Source organism: Oncorhynchus keta, chromosome 8, assembly GCF_023373465.1.
Source record: "Oncorhynchus keta strain PuntledgeMale-10-30-2019 chromosome 8, Oket_V2, whole genome shotgun sequence".
NCBI lineage: Eukaryota > Metazoa > Chordata > Actinopteri > Salmoniformes > Salmonidae > Oncorhynchus > Oncorhynchus keta.
Window position 1 is genome coordinate 45,382,222 of NC_068428.1, and position 20,836 is coordinate 45,403,057.

Consider the following 20,836-nt stretch of genomic DNA (forward strand, 5'->3'; position numbering starts at 1 on the left):
CATTCTAAGTTCCAAGCATCTGCCTCTAACCCTAGGAAGCTCTTTGCCACCTTCTCCTCCCTCCTGAATCCTCCCCCTCCCTCCTCCCCTCTCTGCAGATGACTTCGTCAACCATTTTGAAAAGAAGGTCGATGACATCCGATCCTCGTTTGCTAAGTCAAACGACACCGCTAGTTCTGCTCACACTGCCCTACCCTATGCTCTGACCTCTTTCTCCCCTCTCTCTCCAGATGAAATCTCGCGTCTTGTGACGGCCGGCCGTAACAACCTGCCCGCTTGACCCTATCCCCTCCTCTCTTCTCCAGACCATTTCCGGAGACCTTCTCCCTTACCTCACCTCGCTCATCAACTCATCCCTGACCGCTGGCTACGTCCCTCCCGTCTTCAAGAGAGCGAGAGTTGCACCCCTTCTGAAAAAACCTACACTCGATCCCTCCGATGTCAACAACTACAGACCAGTATCCCTTCTCTCTTTCTCTCCAAAACTCTTGAGCGTGCCGTCCTTGGCCAGCTCTACCGCTATCTCTCTCAGAATGACCTTCTTGATCCAAATCAGTCAGGTTTCAAGACTAGTCATTCAACTGAGACTGCTCTTCTCTGTATCACGGAGCGCTCCGCACTGCTAAAGCTAACTCTCTCTCCTCTGCTCTCATCCTTCTAGACCTATCGGCTGCCTTCGATACTGTGAACCATCAGATCCTCCTCTCCACCCTCTCCGAGTTGGGCATCTCCGGCGCGGCCCACGCTTGGATTGCGTCCTACCTGACAGGTCGCTCCTACCAGGTGGCGTGGCGAGAATCTGTCTCCTCACCACGCGCTCTCACCACTGGTGTCCCCAGGGCTCTGTTCTAGGCCCTCTCTTATTCTCGCTATACACCAAGTCACTTGGCTCTGTCATAACCTCACATGGTCTCTCCTATCATTGCTATGCAGACGACACACAATTAATCTTCTCCTTTCCCCCTTCTGATGACCAGGTGGCGAATCGCATCTCTGCATGTCTGGCAGACATATCAGTGTGGATGACGGATCACCACCTCAAGCTGAACCTCAGCAAGACGGAGCTCCTCTTCCTCCCGGGGAAGGACTGCCCGTTCCATGATCTCGCCATCACGGTTGACAACTCCATTGTGTCCTCCTCCCAGAGCGCTAAGAACCTTGGCGTGATCCTGGACAACACCCTGACGTTCTCAACTAACATCAAGGCGGTGTCCCGTTCCTGTAGGTTCATGCTCTACAACATCCATGAGTACGACCCTGCCTCACACAGGAGCGGTGCAGGTCCTAATCCAGGCACTTGTCATCTCCCGTCTTGATTACTGCAACTCGCTGTTGGCTGGGCTCCCTGCCTGTGCCATTAAACCCCTACAACTCATCCAGAACGCCGCAGCCCGTCTGGTGTTCAACCTTCCCAAGTTCTCTCACGTCACCCCGCTCCTCCGCTCTCTCCACTGGCTTCCAGTTGAAGCTCGCATCCGCTACAAGACCATGGTGCTCGCCTACGGAGCTGTGAGGGGAACGGCACCTCAGTACCTCCAGGCTCTGATCAGGCCCTACACCCAAACAAGGGCACTGCGTTCATCCACCTCTGGCCTGCTCGCCTCCCTACCACTGAGGAAGTACAGTTCCCGCTCAGCCCAGTCAAAACTGTTCGCTGCTCTGGCCCCCAATGGTGGAACAAACTCCCTCACGACGCCAGGACAGCGGAGTCAATCACCACCTTCCGGAGACACCTGAAACCCCACCTCTTCAAGGAATACCTAGGATAGGGTAAGTAAGGGTAGGTAATCCTTCTCCCCCCCCAACAAGATTTAGATGCAAGTGGCTGTTCCACTGGTTGACATAAGGTGTATGCACCAATTTGTAAGTCGCTCTGGATAAGAGCGTCTGCTAAATGACTTAAATGTTATGACATGGCTGAGCTCCTGGTGGTGTAGAGTAGGCCTTATGACATGGCTGAGCGCCTGGTGGTGTAGAGTAGGCCTTATGACATGGCTGAGCACCTGGTGGTGTAGAGTAGGCCTTATGACATGGCTGAGCACCTGGTGGTGTAGAGTAGGCCTTATGACATGGCTGAGCACCTGGTGGTGTAGAGTAGGGCTTATGACATGGCTGAGCTCCTGGTGGTGTAGAGTAGGCCTTATGACATGGCTGAGCTCCTGGTGGTGTAGAGTAGGCCTTATGACATGGCTGAGCTCCTGGTGGTGTAGAGTAGGCCTTATGACATGGCTGAGTGCCTGGTGGTGTAGAGTAGGCCTTATGACATGGCTGAGCTCCTTGTGGTGTAGAGTAGGCCTTATGACATGGCTGAGCTCCTGGTGGTGTAGAGTAGGCCTTATGACATGGCTGAGCACCTGGTGGTGTAGAGTAGGCCTTATGACATGGCTGAGCTCCTGGTGGTGTAGAGTAGGCCTTATGACATGGCTGAGTGCCTGGTGGTGTAGAGTAGGCCTTATGACATGGCTGAGCACCTGGTGGTGTAGAGTAGGCCTTATGACATGGCTGAGCACCTGGTGGTGTAGAGTAGGCCTTATGACATGGCTGAGCTCCTGGTGGTGTAGAGTAGGCCTTATGACATGGCTGAGTGCCTGGTGGTGTAGAGTAGGCCTTATGACATGGCTGAGCACCTGGTGGTGTAGAGTAGGCCTTATGACATGGCTGAGCTCCTGGTGGTGTAGAGTAGGCCTTATGACATGGCTGAGCGCCTGGTGGTGTAGAGTAGGCCTTATGACATGGCTGAGCACCTGGTGGTGTAGAGTAGGCCTTATGACATGGCTGAGCACCTGGTGGTGTAGAGTAGGCCTTATGACATGGCTGAGCACCTGGTGGTGTAGAGTAGGCCTTATGACATGGCTGAGCGCCTGGTGGTGTAGAGTAGGCCTTATGACATGGCTGAGTGCCTGGTGGTGTAGAGTAGGCCTTATGACATGGCTGAGCACCTGGTGGTGTAGAGTAGGCCTTATGACATGGCTGAGCACCTGGTGGTGTAGAGTAGGCCTTATGACATGGCTGAGCACCTGGTGGTGTAGAGTAGGCCTTATGACATGGCTGAGCACCTGGTGGTGTAGAGTAGGCCTTATGACATGGCTGAGCGGGGATGTCGGCCAACCAGGGATGTCGACCAAATGAGCAACATTTACTTAAAAACAGCCTATAAAAAAATAAAAAACACTATTCCTTGTGTTTCGATGTGTAGCATATGTACAACTTTACAGCTATTTGTTTTCATTGTTTTTATTTCCATTCCGAAAACAATAATTGTCCACCTCACGGTTCAGCTGTCAAGAGATTTTAGCACTAAATGTATCAGGGCATTGCATGCATAGACCTCTAGACTTAGGAGGCCACTGGATCTAAAAAGGAAGAGAAGCTAAGGCCTTGCTCCAGAGAGAGATAGAGAAATATTCATATAAAGGACGAGAAGCTAAGGCCTTGCTCCAGAGAGAGATAGAGATTCATATAAAGGAAGAGAAGCTAAGGTCTTGCTCCAGAGAGAGATAGAGATTCATATAAACGACGAGAAGCTAAGGCCTTGCCCCAGAGAGAGATAGAGATTCATATAAAGGACGAGAAGCTAAGGCCTTGCTCCAGAGAGATAGAGAAAGATTCATATAAAGGAAGAGAAGCTAAGGCCTTGCTCCAGAGAGAGATAGAGATTCATATAAAGGACGAGAAGCTAAGGCCTTGCTCCAGAGAGAGATAGAGATTCATATAAAGGACGAGAAGCTAAGGCCTTGCTCCAGAGAGAGATAGAGATTCATATAAACGACGAGAAGCTAAGGCCTTGCCCCAGAGAGAGATAGAGATTCATATAAAGGACGAGAAGCTAAGGCCTTGCTCCAGAGAGAGATAGAGATTCATATAAAGGAAGAGAAGCTAAGGTCTTGCTCCAGAGAGAGATAGAGATTCATATATGTGGTTAATATCCAAGAGAGGAACTTCATCATCAAATCTCCGACCCAAACTGCCTTAATAATCAGTTGTGGTAAACTGTTGGTTGTTGGGTTGAGCACACAGAGATGGACACAGAGACAGGGAGGTTCTAGTCAGAAATCACGACTTTACAAGGCAACAAAAAATAAACAAAAAGTTAGGGTTGGCTCGGTCCTTCACATATTCGGCTCTGTGTGTAACGATGTTCCTCCTCCTCTGAGGAGGAGTAGGAAATAGCAGACCAATGCGCAGCGTGGTAAGTGTCCATAATATATTTATTAAGCTGAACACTGAAAACAAAAGAACAAGAGAAATAAAGGAAAACCGAAACAGTTTTGTATGGTACAACACAGACACAGAAAACAACTACCCACAACCCATAGTGGGAAAACAGGCTGCCTAAGTATGGTTCTCAATCAGAGACAACGATTGCCAGCTGCCTCTGATTGGGAACCATACCAGGCCAAACACATAGAAATAGAAAGCCTAGAAAACACAACATAGAATGCCCACCCCAACTCACGCCATATCCAAACTAAAACAGACACATAAAAAAGGAACTAAGGTCAGGACGTGACACACTGCCTTCGGGAGCTCGTTCCCCTCTGTAGAATCACTCATTGCCTCTCTCTTTTTCTCCCCCGTGGTGTGCCACGGAGCTCCATTTATGTGGGTTGCACGGATGGTTGGCACTCTCCCCTAATTGGTGCCATCAGTGTCAGGTTGCCCAGCCCGGGAACTCTCAGCAGAGGGAGACAACATCACGGCACGTACCTCCCCTTTATCACCAACCACCAGGGTAGACCTCCCGGGATACCACCCTGACCGGGAGGGAAGCGTACTCAGGGCTAGGTTTGCAACCCTCCTGGAGAGGGCATCAGGAACCAACAGGTGATGTGGTCATTTGTGTCCGTACCTCTTGTCATCCACACGAGGGGGGAATGGTCAGTGATCAGGGTGAACTTCTTCCCGAGGAGGTAATACTTGAGGGTGTGCAGTGCCCACTTCATGGCGAGGCACTCCTTCTTCACAATCAAGTATTTCTTCTACCTCGGGAGGAGCTTCCTGCTGACATACATGATTGGGTGTTCCTCACCTTCCTGCTCTTGGGACAAGACGGCCCCACCTCTGTGTCAGACGCGTCTGTCTGTTCCAGGAGGTGATTTAAGAAGTCCGGGGTAAAGAGTACCAGATGTGAACATAGTGCGTTGATCAGGGCCTGTAACGCCACCTCTGTGTCCTCCGTCCATCCTCCGTCTGGGGTAGGCGTGCCTTTGTCAAGTCTGTGAGAGGAGAAACTATTGTGGCAAAGTTAGGTACAAATCAACTGTAGTAGCCTGATAACCCCAGGAATGACTTCACCTTCTTCTTGGTTTGGGGGACCGGCCATTCCCTGATGACGGCAATTTGTTCTTCTTCTTGGGGCTGCATGTTTCCCGATTCTATAGCCCAGGTACTCTACCTCGACGTAGCCCAGCTTGCACTTGTGGGGTTTCGAGGTCAGCCCCACATCGCTTGGTGCTTCCACCACCGCCTGTAGCCTACAGAGATGCGACTCCCAACTGTCACTGTGCACGATTATATCATCCAAATATGCAGCAGCATACTCACGGTGTGGGCTGCAGGACACTGTAAATGAGTCGCTGGAAGGTTGATGGGGGCCCCGTGGAGCACGAGAGGAAGAACGCGGTAGTAGTATAGCCTCCCTCCCGTGGTGGAGAAAGCCAGCGGCACCTGCCAGTAGCCCTTCGTCAGGTCCAGGATGCTGACCTATCTCGCCTTCCCCAAGCAGTCGATCAGTTGAATTCACCTGGGGCATTGAATTTACCAACCTCGTTCAGCCCCCGGAAGTCATTGCAGAAGTGGACAGTTCCGTCCGGTTTCGGTACCAGCACTATAGGGCTAGACCACTCACTGTGGGACTCCTCCAGTACCCCAATCTCTAGCCGTCATTTACCACTGGGCCGCTGACCTCCGGGCTTCTGGTATCCCGTATGGCCATTTACGCACTTTTTCTCCCAGACGTGTGTGGATATGATATTCCACGAGATCCATGCGTCCCGGCGAACACGGCCGTATTCTGCTGGACCAAATCTCGGAGCGCTTATCATTGGGTCCGGCTGAGATCTTCCCCCATGGAAACTTCGATGGGGGGCGGGTTCTACTGTGGCCGGGTTCATGTTGCACACAGCGCCTCTTGTGAATGCCATCTCTTCAGTATGTTCACATGGTAAAGCTGGAGGGGCTGGCAGACCTTGTAATTGACGTCGCCTACCCCCTTGACGATGTCATAGGGCCCTTGGCACGTAGCCAGGAATTTGATCTCTGTTTGGGGGATCAGCACCAAGGCCTTCTCACCTGGGTGGAACTCTCGTGGTTGGGCCCCCCGGGTGTATACTCGCTCCTGAGCGCCTGGGCCATGTGCTCCCTCACCACTGGCCAAATCGCCTTCGATCCTCTCCCTCATCTCCTCCACATGTTTCACCATGACGCGAAAGGCGGTCGGTTGGTCCTCCCAGACCTCCTTGGCTAGGTCCAGCAGTCCGGGGGACCGACGGCCATACAGGAGCTCAAAGGTGGAGAACCCAGTGGACGCTTGGGGTACCTCGCGCACCGAGAACATCAAGTGGGGCAGCAGCTGATCCCAGTTCCTCCCATCTCACTCGATGACCTTCTTCAGCATCTGCTTTAGGTTCTTATTGAAGCGTTCGACTAGCCCGTCCATTTGCGGATGGTACACGCTGATCCTCACCTGTTTGATTTGTAAAAGATTGCAGACATGTTTCATTACACGAGAAATGAATGCGTTGCCCTGGTCCGTCAGGATTTCCCATAGGATAACCACCCGGCTCAATAAATGGAAGCGCTCCTACACGATACCTTTCGCTGTGGCCGTGTGTAATTTGGTGTCCCCTCGCTGTCTTCACCAATGGACCCACCAGATCCATCGCCACCTGCTTAAACGGCATCCCTATCATGGGCAGGGGAACCAAAGGGTCTCTATAATGTGCCCTCGGGGCTGTGATCTGGCACTCAGGTACGGCACTAGTCCTCCATGGCGCACTTGACTCCAGGCCAGAGGAACCGATTCCCAATCCCCTCCCTGGTTTTCTCCATCCCTAGGTATGCCCAGAGCAGGTGGATGTGGGTGAGCTGCAAGACAGTACTAACATACTGGGTGGGTAGGAGTAACAATTATTTTGTCTCCCAATTGCGTTTGTTTGTTTACAACCTTATACAGTAAATTATGCTTGATGGCGAAGTGTGGGTAGCGCCACTCACTTACCCCAGGTAACAGCCCAATCATGTCCACCACAATCACCTGACCCCTCGCGTTCTGGAGGTTGGGGTCTTTAACTGGGCCGTCTCAAACTGGCCCTTGAGGATTTTCATATCGGATGGCCCATCTAGGGTCTCCACGTCCATAAAGGGGTGCCTTGTGGTCCTCCTCTGACGATGGCACGTTTCCCGGCACAGGTCGTCTTCCTCCTCCTGGTCCGACTTGGGCCCAGTGGACATGATACAACAGCATAGAAACCAATTGATTAAAAAAATACTAATGTATAGCCTACCAGAACCTGCATGACATTATCCATTCTAGCGCTCTCTCCCAGCTTGGAAAGAAAATTGTTGTGCGTAAAACCAGTCTATTAATGCCAAATTATACAGTCAGTCCACCCTCAAAACACTGGCTTAGTAGGGAATGTTTCTTCATGCAGTGCAGCCAACCATCTATAGCTCTATATATAGTATCTAGCTGATATTTAACTGCAATTTATGAAAATTACACATAGCCTAACAATGAAATGAAAAGTAGTCGGCTAGAGGATACATTTAACCACTATTTATTGTTGAACTCAGCAGGTTTTCTGGCTAATATCATGCACAAATGGCCTGTAAAATCAAGGTAAATTAAATGAAATTCAGCTTGAGAGACTCCCCTGGTGTTCTGAAGTCCTTCTGAGACATTATGAATTATGTGTCCATTGCACACAATTTAAATTAAGTCTTGAATGATGCGTGCAAAGATATACCAGAGACACGGGACTGTTGATATTGCTGCGGCTTTTGTGGAGCGATGGGTAACAATGCTTCGTGGGTGACTGTTGTTGATGTGTGCAGAGGGTCCCTGGTTCGCGCCCGGGTATGGGCGAGGGGACGGTCTAAAGTTATACTGTTACATTGGTGCCGTGACCCGGATCACTGGATGCTGCGGAAAAGGAGGAGGTCAAAAGGGGGGTGAGTGTAACGGATGTGAAACGGCTAGCTCGTTAGCGGTGGTGCTCGCTAAATTGCATTTCAATCGGTGACGTCACTTGAAGTAGTGGTTCCCCTTGCTCTGCACGGGCCGCGGCTTTTGTGGAGTGATGGGTAACGATGCTTCGTGGGTGACTGTTGTTGATGCGTGCAGAGGGTCCCTGGTTCGCGCCTGGGTATGGGCGAGGGGATGGTCTAAAGTTATACTGTGACATTGGTTGACAACCCAAACACTGGTTCACCAGTATGAAGAAGAAGAAGAAGAAGAAGAAGAAGAAGAAGAAGAAAATCGCAAACTGCTTTTTTTGTTTGTTTGAACCGTCAAGAACGGTTGTCCACAAAAGATGATGGTCTGTTTGCATTCGTCAATGTATTGTCTGTCCAGTATCCAGACGACCTGTCCCCAGATCTTCCTGTACCGTGTCTGTCCAGTATCCAGACGACCCGTCCCCAGAGCTTCCTGTACCGTGTCAGTCCAGTATCCAGACGACCTGTCCCCAGAGCTTCCTGTACCGTGTCAGTCCAGTATCCAGACGACCTGTCCCCAGATCTTCCTGTACCGTGTCTGTCCAGTATCCAGACGACCTGTCCCCAGATCTTTCTGTACCGTGTCTGTCCAGTATCCAGACGACCTGTCCCCAGATCTTCCTGTACCGTGTCTGTCCAGTATCCAGACGACCTGTCCCCAGAGCTTCCTGTACCGTGTCTGTCCAGTATCCAGACGACCCGTCCCCAGAGCTTCCTGTACCATGTCTGTCCAGTATCCAGACGACCTGTCCCCAGATCTTCCTGTACCATGTCTGTCCAGTATCCAGACGACCTGTCCCCAGAGCTTCCTGTACCGTGTCTGTCCAGTACCAGACGACCTGTCCCCAGAGCTTCCTGTACCGTGTCAGTCCAGTATCCAGACGACCTGTCCCCAGAGCTTCCTGTACCGTGTCTGTCCAGTATCCAGACGACCTGTCCCCAGAGCTTCCTGTACAGTTCATCTCCTTCCATAACATGTTGAACTGCTGAATTCGAAAGCACAACTCCCTTCTTCCCAGGTTCCCTGATGTTGCTACAACAACCAAGCTGTTTTTAATAACCATCCCTGTAACTGTAGCTTCTGAGGGAGATATAAAAAAAAACTAAAACTCATAAAGAACTACCTAAGAACGAAGCATTATGCTCTCGGTCTAACATGCGCTTTTAAAAAAAGCATCTGAGTAAACTCTACTCATTGCACTGGTGCCGTCGTAACCTTGACCAAGGCATTTGTTCACCGATATCCCTTTATTTTCAATCAGTTCAATCATTTATTTTTGAAGGCCTGAGGCACTTTGATCAGTCACATTCCTGAAGCCCAAGAAACAAACACTTAGCTATGTGATTTAGCTCCAAAACACTGTATATCATCTGTGTTAAGGCCACATTTGACATTTAAATATGACAGGAACCTCATCAACACTTCACAAATTGTTTATTTACAAACACACAGGACTCCGGAGACATATTAGAAGACATTTTTTGGTAAAGACTTACGATCCTCCAGGAACCATCTCTTACACGGCAGTCTAATTGATCTCCTCCCCTCAAGCGCTACAAATCCCCTGATCACGGCTTTAATACATGCCACTAATAGCTGTAGCTAGAGACATAATGTGAATAAGTCTATCATTACATCTTCCGCCATTCACACACACACACACACCTTTTTAATTTCAATAACTGATCACGATCTCACAGGAGAGCATGAGAAAGTGGAACAGTCATTAAATAATCTTGAGTTTTAATCTGACACGTTTGGCCTTGAAACTATAATTCATTTAGATGAGGAGGGAACTATACGGAGGGCTAGTATATTACTTGGGAGGGTTAGGATCAGGATAACATGGCAGTATATTACTGGGGGGCTATAATCAGGTTAACAAGGCAGTATATTACTGGGGGAGGGCTATAATCAGGTTAACAAGGCAGTATATTACTGGGGGGTAGGATCAGGATAACACGGCAGTATATTACTGGGGGGGTAGGATCAGGATAACACGGCAGTATATTACTGGGGGGGGTAGGATCAGGATAGCACGACAGTATATTACTGGGAGGGCTAGGATCAGGATAGCACGGCAGTATATTACTGGGAGGGCTAGGATCAGGATAGCACGACAGTATATTACTGGGGGAGGGCTAGGATCAGCTTAACACGGCAGTATATTACTGGGGGAGGGCTAGGATCAGGATAGCACGACAGTATATTACTGGGGGAGGGCTAGGATCAGGTTAACACGCCAGTATATTACTGGGGGAGGGCTAGGATCAGGATAGCACGACAGTATATTACTGGGAGGGCTAGGATCAGGTTAACACACCAGTATATTACTGGGGGAGGGCTATAATCAGGTTAACATGGCAGTATATTACTGGGGGGTAGGATCAGGATAACACGGCAGTATATTACTGGGGGTAGGATCAGGATAGCACGACAGTATATTACTGGGAGGGCTAGGATCAGGATAGCACGGCAGTATCTTACTGGGGGAGGGCTAGGATCAGGATAACACGGCAGTATATTACTGGGGGAGGGCTAGGATCAGGATAGCACGACAGTATATTACTGGGGGGGGCTAGGATCAGGATAGCACGACATTATATTACTGGGGGGTAGGATCAGGATAACACGGCAGTATATTACTGGGGGGCTAGGATCAGGATAACACGGCAGTATATTACTGGGGAGGGCTAGGATCAGGATAACACGGCAGTATATTACTGGGGGGTAGGATCAGGATAACACGGCAGTATATTACTGGGGGGCTAGGATCAGGATAACACGGCAGTATATTACTGGGGAGGGCTAGGATCAGGATAGCACGACAGTATATTACTGGGGGGTAGGATCAGGATAGCACGGCAGTATATTACTGGGGGGTAGGATCAGGATAACACGGCAGTATATTACTGGGGGGCTAGGATCAGGATAACACGGCAGTATATTACTGGGGGAGGGCTAGGATCAGGATAGCACGACAGTATATTACTGGGGGGGCTAGGATCAGGATAACACGGCAGTATATTACTGGGGGGCTAGGATCAGGATAACACACCAGTATATTACTGGGGAGGGCTAGGATCAGGTTAACATGGCAGTATATTACTGGGGGGATAGGATCAGGTTAACATGGCAGTATATTACTGGGGGCTAGGATCAGGTGAACATGGCAGTATATTACTGGGGAGGGCTAGGATCAGGTTAACATGGCAGTATATTACTGGGGAGGGCTAGGATCAGGTTAACATGGCAGTATATTACTGGGGGGCTAGGATCAGGATAACACACCAGTATATTACTGGGAGGGGGCTAGGATCAGGTTAACATGGCAGTATATTACTGGGGGGCTAGGATCAGGTTAACACACCAGTATATTACTGGGGGAGGGCTAGGATCAGGAGAACACACCAGTATATTACTGGGGGGGCTAGGATCAGGATAACACAACAGTATATTACTGGGGGAGGGCTGGGATTAGGATAACACAACAGTATATCACTGGGGGAGGGCTAGGATCAGGATAGCACGACATTATATTACTTGGGAGGGCTAGGATCAGGTTAACACGGCAGTATATTACTGGGGGAGGGCTATAATCAGGTTAACATGGCAGTATATTACTGGGGGGCTAGGATCAGGTGAACACAGCAGTATATTACTGGGGGGGGCTAGGATCAGGTTAACACGGCAGTATATTACTGGGAGGGCTAGGATCAGGTGAACACAGCAGTATATTACTGGGGAGGGCTAGGATCAGGATAACACAACAGTATATTACTGGGAGGGCTAGGATCAGGTTAACACGGCAGTATATTACTAGGGGAGGGAGAGTTGACCTACAGCTGCTTTTTAATCATTCAAACCCTGACAAGAACAGGTACAGAGATTCATGCCTCACTGTTGGACATAAAGATGTAATCTATTGTAATCATCAGTGCTGTCATGCTCCAGAACATGTAGAAAGGGACCACAGTCATCAGCTCATTGTTGTGGGAATTATCTTCCCCGGGGAAAACTTGTTGAGGTGCCGCGTAACCATTTAAATAGGTGTGGAGTCTCCTGAACTCGACGTCGCTGTCACTTTAAGACAACCGTTTCGCTGTCACGTCAAGACAACCGTTTCGCTGTCACGTCAAGACAACCGTTTCGCTGTCACGTCAAGACAACCGTTTCGCTGTCACTTTAAGACAACCGTTTCGCTGTCACGTTAAGACAACCGTTTCGCTGTCACGTTAAGACAACCGTTTCGCTGTCACTTTAAGACAACCGTTTCGCTGTCACGTTAAGACAACCGTTTCGCTGTCACGTTAAGACAACCGTTTCGCTGTCACGTTAAGACAACCGTTTCGCTGTCACGTTAAGACAACCGTTTCGCTGTCACTTTAAGACAACCGTTTCGCTGTCACGTTAAGACAACCGTTTCGCTGTCACGTTAAGACAACCGTTTCGCTGTCACGTTAAGACAACCGTTTCGCTGTCACGTTAAGACAACCGTTTCGCTGTCACGTTAAGACAACCGTTTCGCTGTCACTTTAAGACAACCGTTTCGCTGTCACTTTAAGACAACCGTTTCGCTGTCACGTTAAGACAACCGTTTCGCTGTCACGTTAAGACAACCGTTTCGCTGTCACGTTAAGACAACCGTTTCGCTGTCACGTCAAGACAACCGTTTCGCTGTCACTTTAAGACAACCGTTTCGCTGTCACGTTAAGACAACCGTTTCGCTGTCACTTTAAGACAACCGTTTCGCTGTCACTTTAAGACAACCGTTTCGCTGTCACGTTAAGACAACCGTTTCGCTGTCACGTTAAGACAACCGTTTCACTGTCACTCACTTGTTGTAGAGGACGATGTCTGGGACCCAGATGAGTTCTGACGGGACTCTGATGGACGTGACGTTGTCGTAGTCAGACGGCGTCCAGCGTAGCTTGTAGTCATTCCACTCCTAAGAGGAGAACACGCACACACACACGCACGCACGCACGCACACACACACACACACACACACACACACACACACACACACACACACACACAGACACGAGAGGACATTCAGTGCCACAGGTCTTATCAGACAGAGTTAATTAAAGGCCTATTAATCCATAACAAACTAATAATCGTAATTAATTCACATTGAAACACCTCAGTCTCACACACATGCTATATATACTGAATGTACTGAAACACACATGCTATATATACTGAAAGTACTAAAACACATGCTATATATACTGAAAGTACTAAAACACATGCTATATATACTGAATGTACTAAAACACATGCTATATATACTGAAAGTACTAAAACACATGCTATATATACTGAAAGTACTAAAACACATGCTATATATACTGAAAGTACTAAAACACATGCTATATATACTGAAAGTACTAAACACATGCTATATATACTGAAAGTACTAAAACACACATGCTATATATACTGAAAGTACTAAAACACACATGCTATATATACTGAAAGTACTAAAACACATGCTATATATACTGAAAGTACTAAACACATGCTATATATACTGAAAGTACTAAAACACACATGCTATATATACTGAAAGTACTAAAACACATGCTATATATACTGAAAGTACTAAAACACATGCTATATATACTGAATGTACTGAAACACACATGCTATATATACTGAATGTACTAAACACATGCTATATATACTGAATGTACTAAAACACATGCTTTATATACTGAAAGTACTAAAACACATGCTATATATACTGAAAGTACTAAAACACATGCTATATATACTGAATGTACTGAAACACACATGCTATATATACTGAAAGTACTAAAACACATGCTTTATATACCGAAAGTACTAAAACACATGCTATATATACTGAATGTACTAAAACACACATGCTATATATACTGAAAGTACTAAACACATGCTATATATACTGAAAGTACTAAAACACATGCTATATATACTGAAAGTACTAAAACACATGCTATATATACTGAAAGTACTAAACACATGCTATATATACTGAAAGTACTAAACACATGCTATATATACTGAAAGTACTAAACACATGCTATATATACTGAAAGTACTAAAACACACATGCTATATATACTGAAAGTACTAAAACACATGCTATATATACTGAAAGTACTAAAACACATGCTTTATATACTGAATGTACTGAATCACACATGCTATATATACTGAAAGTACTAAAACACATGCTTTATATACTGAATGTACTGAAACACACATTCTATATATACTGAATGGACTGAAACACACATGCTATATATACTGAAAGTACTAAAACACATGCTATATATACTGAATGTACTGAAACACACATGCTATATATACTGAAAGTACTAAAACACATGCTTTATATACTGAATGTACTGAAACACACATTCTATATATACTGAATGTACTGAAACACACATGCTATATATACTGAAAGTACTAAAACACATGCTTTATATACTGAATGTACTGAAACACACATTCTATATATACTGAATGTACTGAAACACACATTCTATATATACTGAATGGACTGAAACACACATGCTATATATACTGAAAGTACTGAATCACACATGCTATATATACTGAAAGTACTAAAACACATGCTATATATACTGAATGTACTGAAACACACATTCTATATATACTGAATGTACTGAAACACACATTCTATATATACTGAATGTACTGAATCACACATGCTATATATACTGAAAGTACTAAAACACATGCTTTATATACTGAATGTACTGAAACACACATTCTATATATACTGAATGGACTGAAACACACATGCTATATATACTGAAAGTACTGAATCACACATGCTATATATACTGAAAGTACTAAAACACATGCTATATATACTGAATGTACTGAAACACACATTCTATATATACTGAAAGTACTGAAACACACATGCTATATATACTGAATGTACTGAATCACACATGCTATATATACTGAAAGTACTAAAACACATGCTTTATATACTGAATGTACTGAAACACACATTCTATATATACTGAATGGACTGAAACACACATGCTATATATACTGAATGTACTGAATCACCTGTTTCAGCCAGACGTTGGTGGTCATCATCTGATTCTTCTCGTCCTGCAGAAAGAAAAATATAAAAATAGGTGAATGAAAAATAGAGAGACATCAAGATAAAAATTCAGACAGAGAGAAGAAGAAGAAGGACAGAGAGAGAGAGAGGCAGAAAGAGAGAGAGAGGGTGGGAGAGAGGGGAGAAAGAGAGAGAGAGAGAGAGAAGCAGAAAGAGAGAGAGAGGGTGGGAGAGAGGGGAGAAAGAGAGAGAGAGAGAGAAGCAGAAAGAGAGAGGGAGGGAGAGAGGGGAGAGAGAGAAGGGTGGGAAAGGCCCAAATATTATTTATGCATATCGGGTCCTGGTGGGAAAGCCCCAAGTCCATTTCAGAACAAGTCCAACATTTTAGACATGTGAAGATCTCTAGGTCATAGGTTAACTAAATCTGGTTTAAACAAGGTTTGTTTTTGCAGGTCTATTTTCAAAATACTAAATATATTTCTTAAAATGTAAGATGGCTGCAGTATTCACAGAGGAACCATGATGCAATAGATGTATAAATAAATAAATAAATGTACAAATAGAGACAGCACGAGGACAATAATTAGAGACAGAGGAAGAGTGACAGAGAGAATTAGAGACAGAGAGAAAGAGAGATGGAGAAAACGAGAGAGAGAAAGACAGATAGAATGGGATATGGAGAGAACTAGACAGAGAGAGAGAGAAAACGAGAGATGGAGAGAACTAGAGAGGGGAAGAGAGAGAGAGAGAACGAGAGATGGAGAGAACTAGACACAGAGAGAGAACGAGAGATGAGAGAACTAGAGACAGAGACAGAGAAATTAAGAGAACTAGAGACAGAGAATGAGAGACGGAGAGATCTCGAGAACGAGACATGGAGAGCACTAGATAGACAGATGAAGAGAGAGAGAGAATTAGAGATGTAGAGAACAAGCGACAGAGGAAGAGAGATGGAGAGAACTAGAGAGAGAGAACGAGAGATGGAGAGAACTAGAGATAGAGAGACAGAACGAGAGATGGAGAGAACTAGGGAGAGGAAGAGAGAGAGAGAACGAGAGAGAGGAAGAGTTATAGAGAACGAGAGATGGAGGGAACTAGAGAGAGAGGAATAGAGAACGAGAGATGGAGAGAACTAGAGACAGAGGAAGAGAGAACGAGAGATGGAGATAACTAGAGACAGAGAGAGAACGAATGATAGTGAGAACTAGGGGCAGAGGAAGAGAGAGGAAGAGAGACAGAACAAGAGAAGGAGAGACAGGAAGAGAGAACGAGTAAGACAGAGAGAGAATGAGAGATGGAGAGAACTAAAGACAAAGGAAGAGAGAGAGAAAACAAGAGATGGAGAGAACAAGAGAGAGGAAGATAGAGAAAACGAGACATGGAGAGAACTAGAAACAGAACGAGAGAGGGAGAGATCTAGAGAACGAGACATGAAGAGAACTAGACAGAGGAAGAGAGAGAGAATGAGAGATGGAGAGAACGAGACATGGAGAGAACTAGAGACAGAGAGATAGAGAACTAGAGACAGAGGAAACTAGACAGAGAGAATGAGAGATGGAGAGAACTAGAGACAGAACGAGAGACGGAGAGATCTAGAGAACGAGACATGGAGAGAACTAGAGACAGAACGAGAGACGGAGAGATCTAGAGAACGAGGAAGAGAGAACGAGAGAACCAGAGGAAGAGAGAACCAGAGAATTAGAGAGGAAGAGAGACAGAGAGAACGAGAGACGGAGAGTGTGAGAGAAGGTCTGTGTAACAATGTACAGTATATTCAAAACATTTACATTTACATTACATTTACATTTAAGTCATTTAGCAGACGCTCTTATCCAGAGCGACTTACAAATTGGTGCATTCACCTTATGACATCCAGTGGAACAGCCACTTTACAATAGTGCATCTAAATATTTTAAGGGGGGGGGTGAGAAGGATTACTTTATCCTATCCTAGGTATTCCTTAAAGAGGTGGGGTTTCAGGTGTCTCCGGAAGGTGGTGATTGACTCCGCTGTCCTGGCGTCGTGAGGGAGTTTGTTCCACCATTGGGGGCCAGAGCAGTGAACAGTTTTGACTGGGCTGAGCGGGAACTGTACTTCCTCAGTGGTAGGGAGGCGAGCAGGCCAGAGGTGGATGAACGCAGTGCCCTTGTTTGGGTGTAGGGCCTGATCAGAGCCTGGAGGTACTGAGGTGCCGTTCCCCTCACAGCTCCGTAGGCAAGCACCATGGTCTTGTAGCGGATGCGAGCTTCAACTGGAAGCCAGTGGAGAGAGCGGAGGAGCGGGGTGACGTGAGAGAACTTGGGAAGGTTGAACACCAGACGGGCTGCGGCGTTCTGGATGAGTTGTAGGGGTTTAATGGCACAGGCAGGGAGCCCAGCCAACAGCGAGTTGCAGTAATCCAGACGGGAGATGACAAGTGCCTGGATTAGGACCTGCGCCGCTTCCTGTGTGAGGCAGGGTCGTACTCTGCGGATGTTGTAGAACCTACAGGAACCTACAGGAACGGGCCACCGCCTTGATGTTAGTTGAGAACGACAGGGTGTTGTCCAGGATCACGCCAAGGTTCTTAGCGCTCTGGGAGGAGGACACAATGGAGTTGTCAACCGTGATGGCGAGATCATGGAACGGGCAGTCCTTCCCCGGGAGGAAGAGCAGCTCCGTCTTGCCGAGGTTCAGCTTGAGGTGGTGATCCGTCATCCACACTGATATGTCTGCCAGACATGCAGAGATGCGATTCGCCACCTGGTCATCAGAAGGGGGAAAGGAGAAGATTAATTGTGTGTCGTCTGCATAGCAATGATAGGAGAGACCATGTGAGGTTATGACAGAGCCAAGTGACTTGGTGTATAGCGAGAATAGGAGAGGGCCTAGAACAGCGCCCTGGGGGCACCAGTGGTGAGAGCGCGTGGTGAGGAGACAGATTCTCGCCACGCCACCTGGTAGGAGCGACCTGTCAGGTAGGACGCAATCAAGCGTGGGCCGCGCCGGAGATGCCCAACTCGGAGAGGGTGGAGAGGAGGATCTGATGGTTCACAGTATCGAAGGCAGCCGATAGGTCTAGAAGGATGAGAGCAGAGGAGAGAGAGTTAGCTTTAGCAGTGCGGAGCGCCTCCGTGATACAGAGAAGAGCAGTCTCAGTTGAATGACTAGTCTTGAAACCTGACTGATTTGGATCAAGAAGGTCATTCTGAGAGAGATAGCAGGAGAGCTGGCCAAGGACGGCACGTTCAAGAGTTTTGGAGAGAAAAGAAAGAAGGGATACTGGTCTGTAGTTGTTGACATCGGAGGGATCGAGTGTAGGTTTTTTCAGAAGGGGTGCAACTCTCGCTCTCTTGAAGACGGAAGGGACGTAGCCAGCGGTCAGGGATGAGTTGATGAGCGAGGTGAGGTAAGGGAGAAGGTCTCCGGAAATGGTCTGCCACTCTCAATTTAAATTGCAGCCATGCTTGTGTGCAATACTTCTCTGTAGTTATTGACTGAAGGATTGTTTGATTACGTTGTTCACCACACCTTTACTCTGCTTCAAAGCCCCTGTGAGGCGACTGATGGAGATTGAAGGATGTGTATCAGTTTGCTGTGAGAGTTCCTTTAGTAACACCTGTTTTTGCAAAGTCATAAACAGGTCTTGCCAATTACACTTAACTAACTGCTTATTCCCAACGATAAACTCATTGGGGAACAATGCGAGAATAATCTATGAATATAATTTACATAAATTCATAATTCATATTTTCTGCAACAAGCTGTCAGTCAACAACACAGCTGCGATCCTGTGAGGTTCATTTGGACTGGTAGAGCATGACGCTTGGGTTCAGTTCCCACCCATACGAAAATATATATATATTATTCACTTTGGATGAAAATGACTGCCAAAGGGCCTATATTATTATTATTATTATTATTATTATACTATTATTATATTATTAGCATTATATTATTATTATTATAATATAACTTACCACATCGATAAGCTGTGCTATGGAGAGTCCGAACTTGACGATGACCACGTCTGAGATGTTGGGTACGGGTCTGGACCACTTGTTGTACCCGATGAAGAGCTTCTTGAAGAGCTCGTCCTCCGCATGTGAATGGGCTTTTTCAAGGCAGAAAACTAACAGGGGCCACAAGAGACACGGCGCTCAGAGTTGTATAACAAACCTGTTGTTGTATCCAACACATCAAATCAAATTGTATTTGTCACATGTGCCAAATACAACAGGTGTAGTAGACCTTACAGTGAAATGCCAAATACAACAGGTGTAGTAGACCTCACAGTGAAATGCCAAATACAACAGGTGTAGTAGACCTTACAGTGAAATGCTGAATACTACAGGTGTAGTAGACCTCACAGTGAAATGCCAAATACAACAGGTGTAGTAGACCTCACAGTGAAATGCTGAATACTACAGGTGTAGTAGACCTCACAGTGAAATGCTGAATACTACAGGTGTAGTAGACCTTACAGTGAAATGCTGAATACAACAGGTGTAGTAGACCTTACAGTGAAATGCTGAATAGTACAGGTGTAGTAGACCTTACAGTGAAATGCTGAATACTACAGGTGTAGTAGACCTCACAGTGAAATGCTGAATACAACAGGTGTAGGTAGACCTTACAGTGAAATGCTGAATACTACAGGTGTAGTAGACCTTACAGTGAAATGCTGAATACTACAGGTGTAGTAGACCTTACAGTGAAGTGCTTACTGACAATCTCTTAACCAACAATACAGTTTTAAGACAATACTTTACTAAAAAGTAATAGATAAGAAAAACAAATAATGAAAGAGCAGCAGTAAAAAATAAATGTGGAGACTATATACAGGGTATTACGGTACAAAGTCAATGTGGAAGCTATATAGAGGGTATTACGGTACAGAGTCAATGTGGAGTCTATATACAGGGTATTACGGTACAGAGTCAATGTGGAAGCTATATACAGGGTATTACGGTACAGAGTCAATGTGGAGACTATATACAGGGTGTTACGGTACAGAGTGAATATGGAGACTATATACAGGGTATGATGGTACATAGTCAATATGGAGGCTATACAGGGTATGACGGTACAGAGTCAATGTGGAGGCTATATACAGGGTATTACGGTACAGAGTCAATGTGGAGGCTATATACAGGGTATTACTGTACAGAGTCAATGTGGAGACTATATAGAGGGTATTACGGTACAGAGTCAATGCAGAGACTATATACAGGGTATTACGGTACAGAGTCAATATAGAGACTATATACAGGGTATTACGGTACAGAGTCAATGTGGAGACTATATACAGGGTATTACGGTACAGCGTCAATGTGGAGGCTATATACAGGGTATTACAGTACAGAGTCAATATGGAGACTATATACAGGGTATTACGGTACAGAGTCAATGTGGAGACTATATACAGGGTATTACGGTACAGAGTCAATATGGAGACTATATACAAGGTATTACGGTACAGAGTCAATGTGGAGACTATATACCGGGTATTACGGTACAGCGTCAATGTGGAGGCTATA

General features: G+C 46.4%; 1 protein-coding gene across 6 annotated transcripts in view; it reads right to left on the reverse strand.

Annotated features, from left to right (window-relative positions):
• LOC127931503 (neuronal acetylcholine receptor subunit alpha-2-like) overlaps positions 1-20,836 on the reverse strand; it is a 59,880-nt gene that overhangs the window by 22,462 nt on the left and 16,582 nt on the right. For all 6 annotated transcript variants that reach the window (XM_052524454.1, XM_052524453.1, XM_052524450.1 and 3 more), the window contains exons 2-4: positions 19,277-19,428; positions 15,320-15,364; positions 13,057-13,166 (exon numbers count right to left, since the gene is read on the reverse strand). In XM_052524454.1, the coding sequence (XP_052380414.1) occupies positions 13,057-13,166; positions 15,320-15,364; positions 19,277-19,428 (307 nt within the window). The remainder of the gene's footprint in view (positions 1-13,056; positions 13,167-15,319; positions 15,365-19,276; positions 19,429-20,836) is intronic.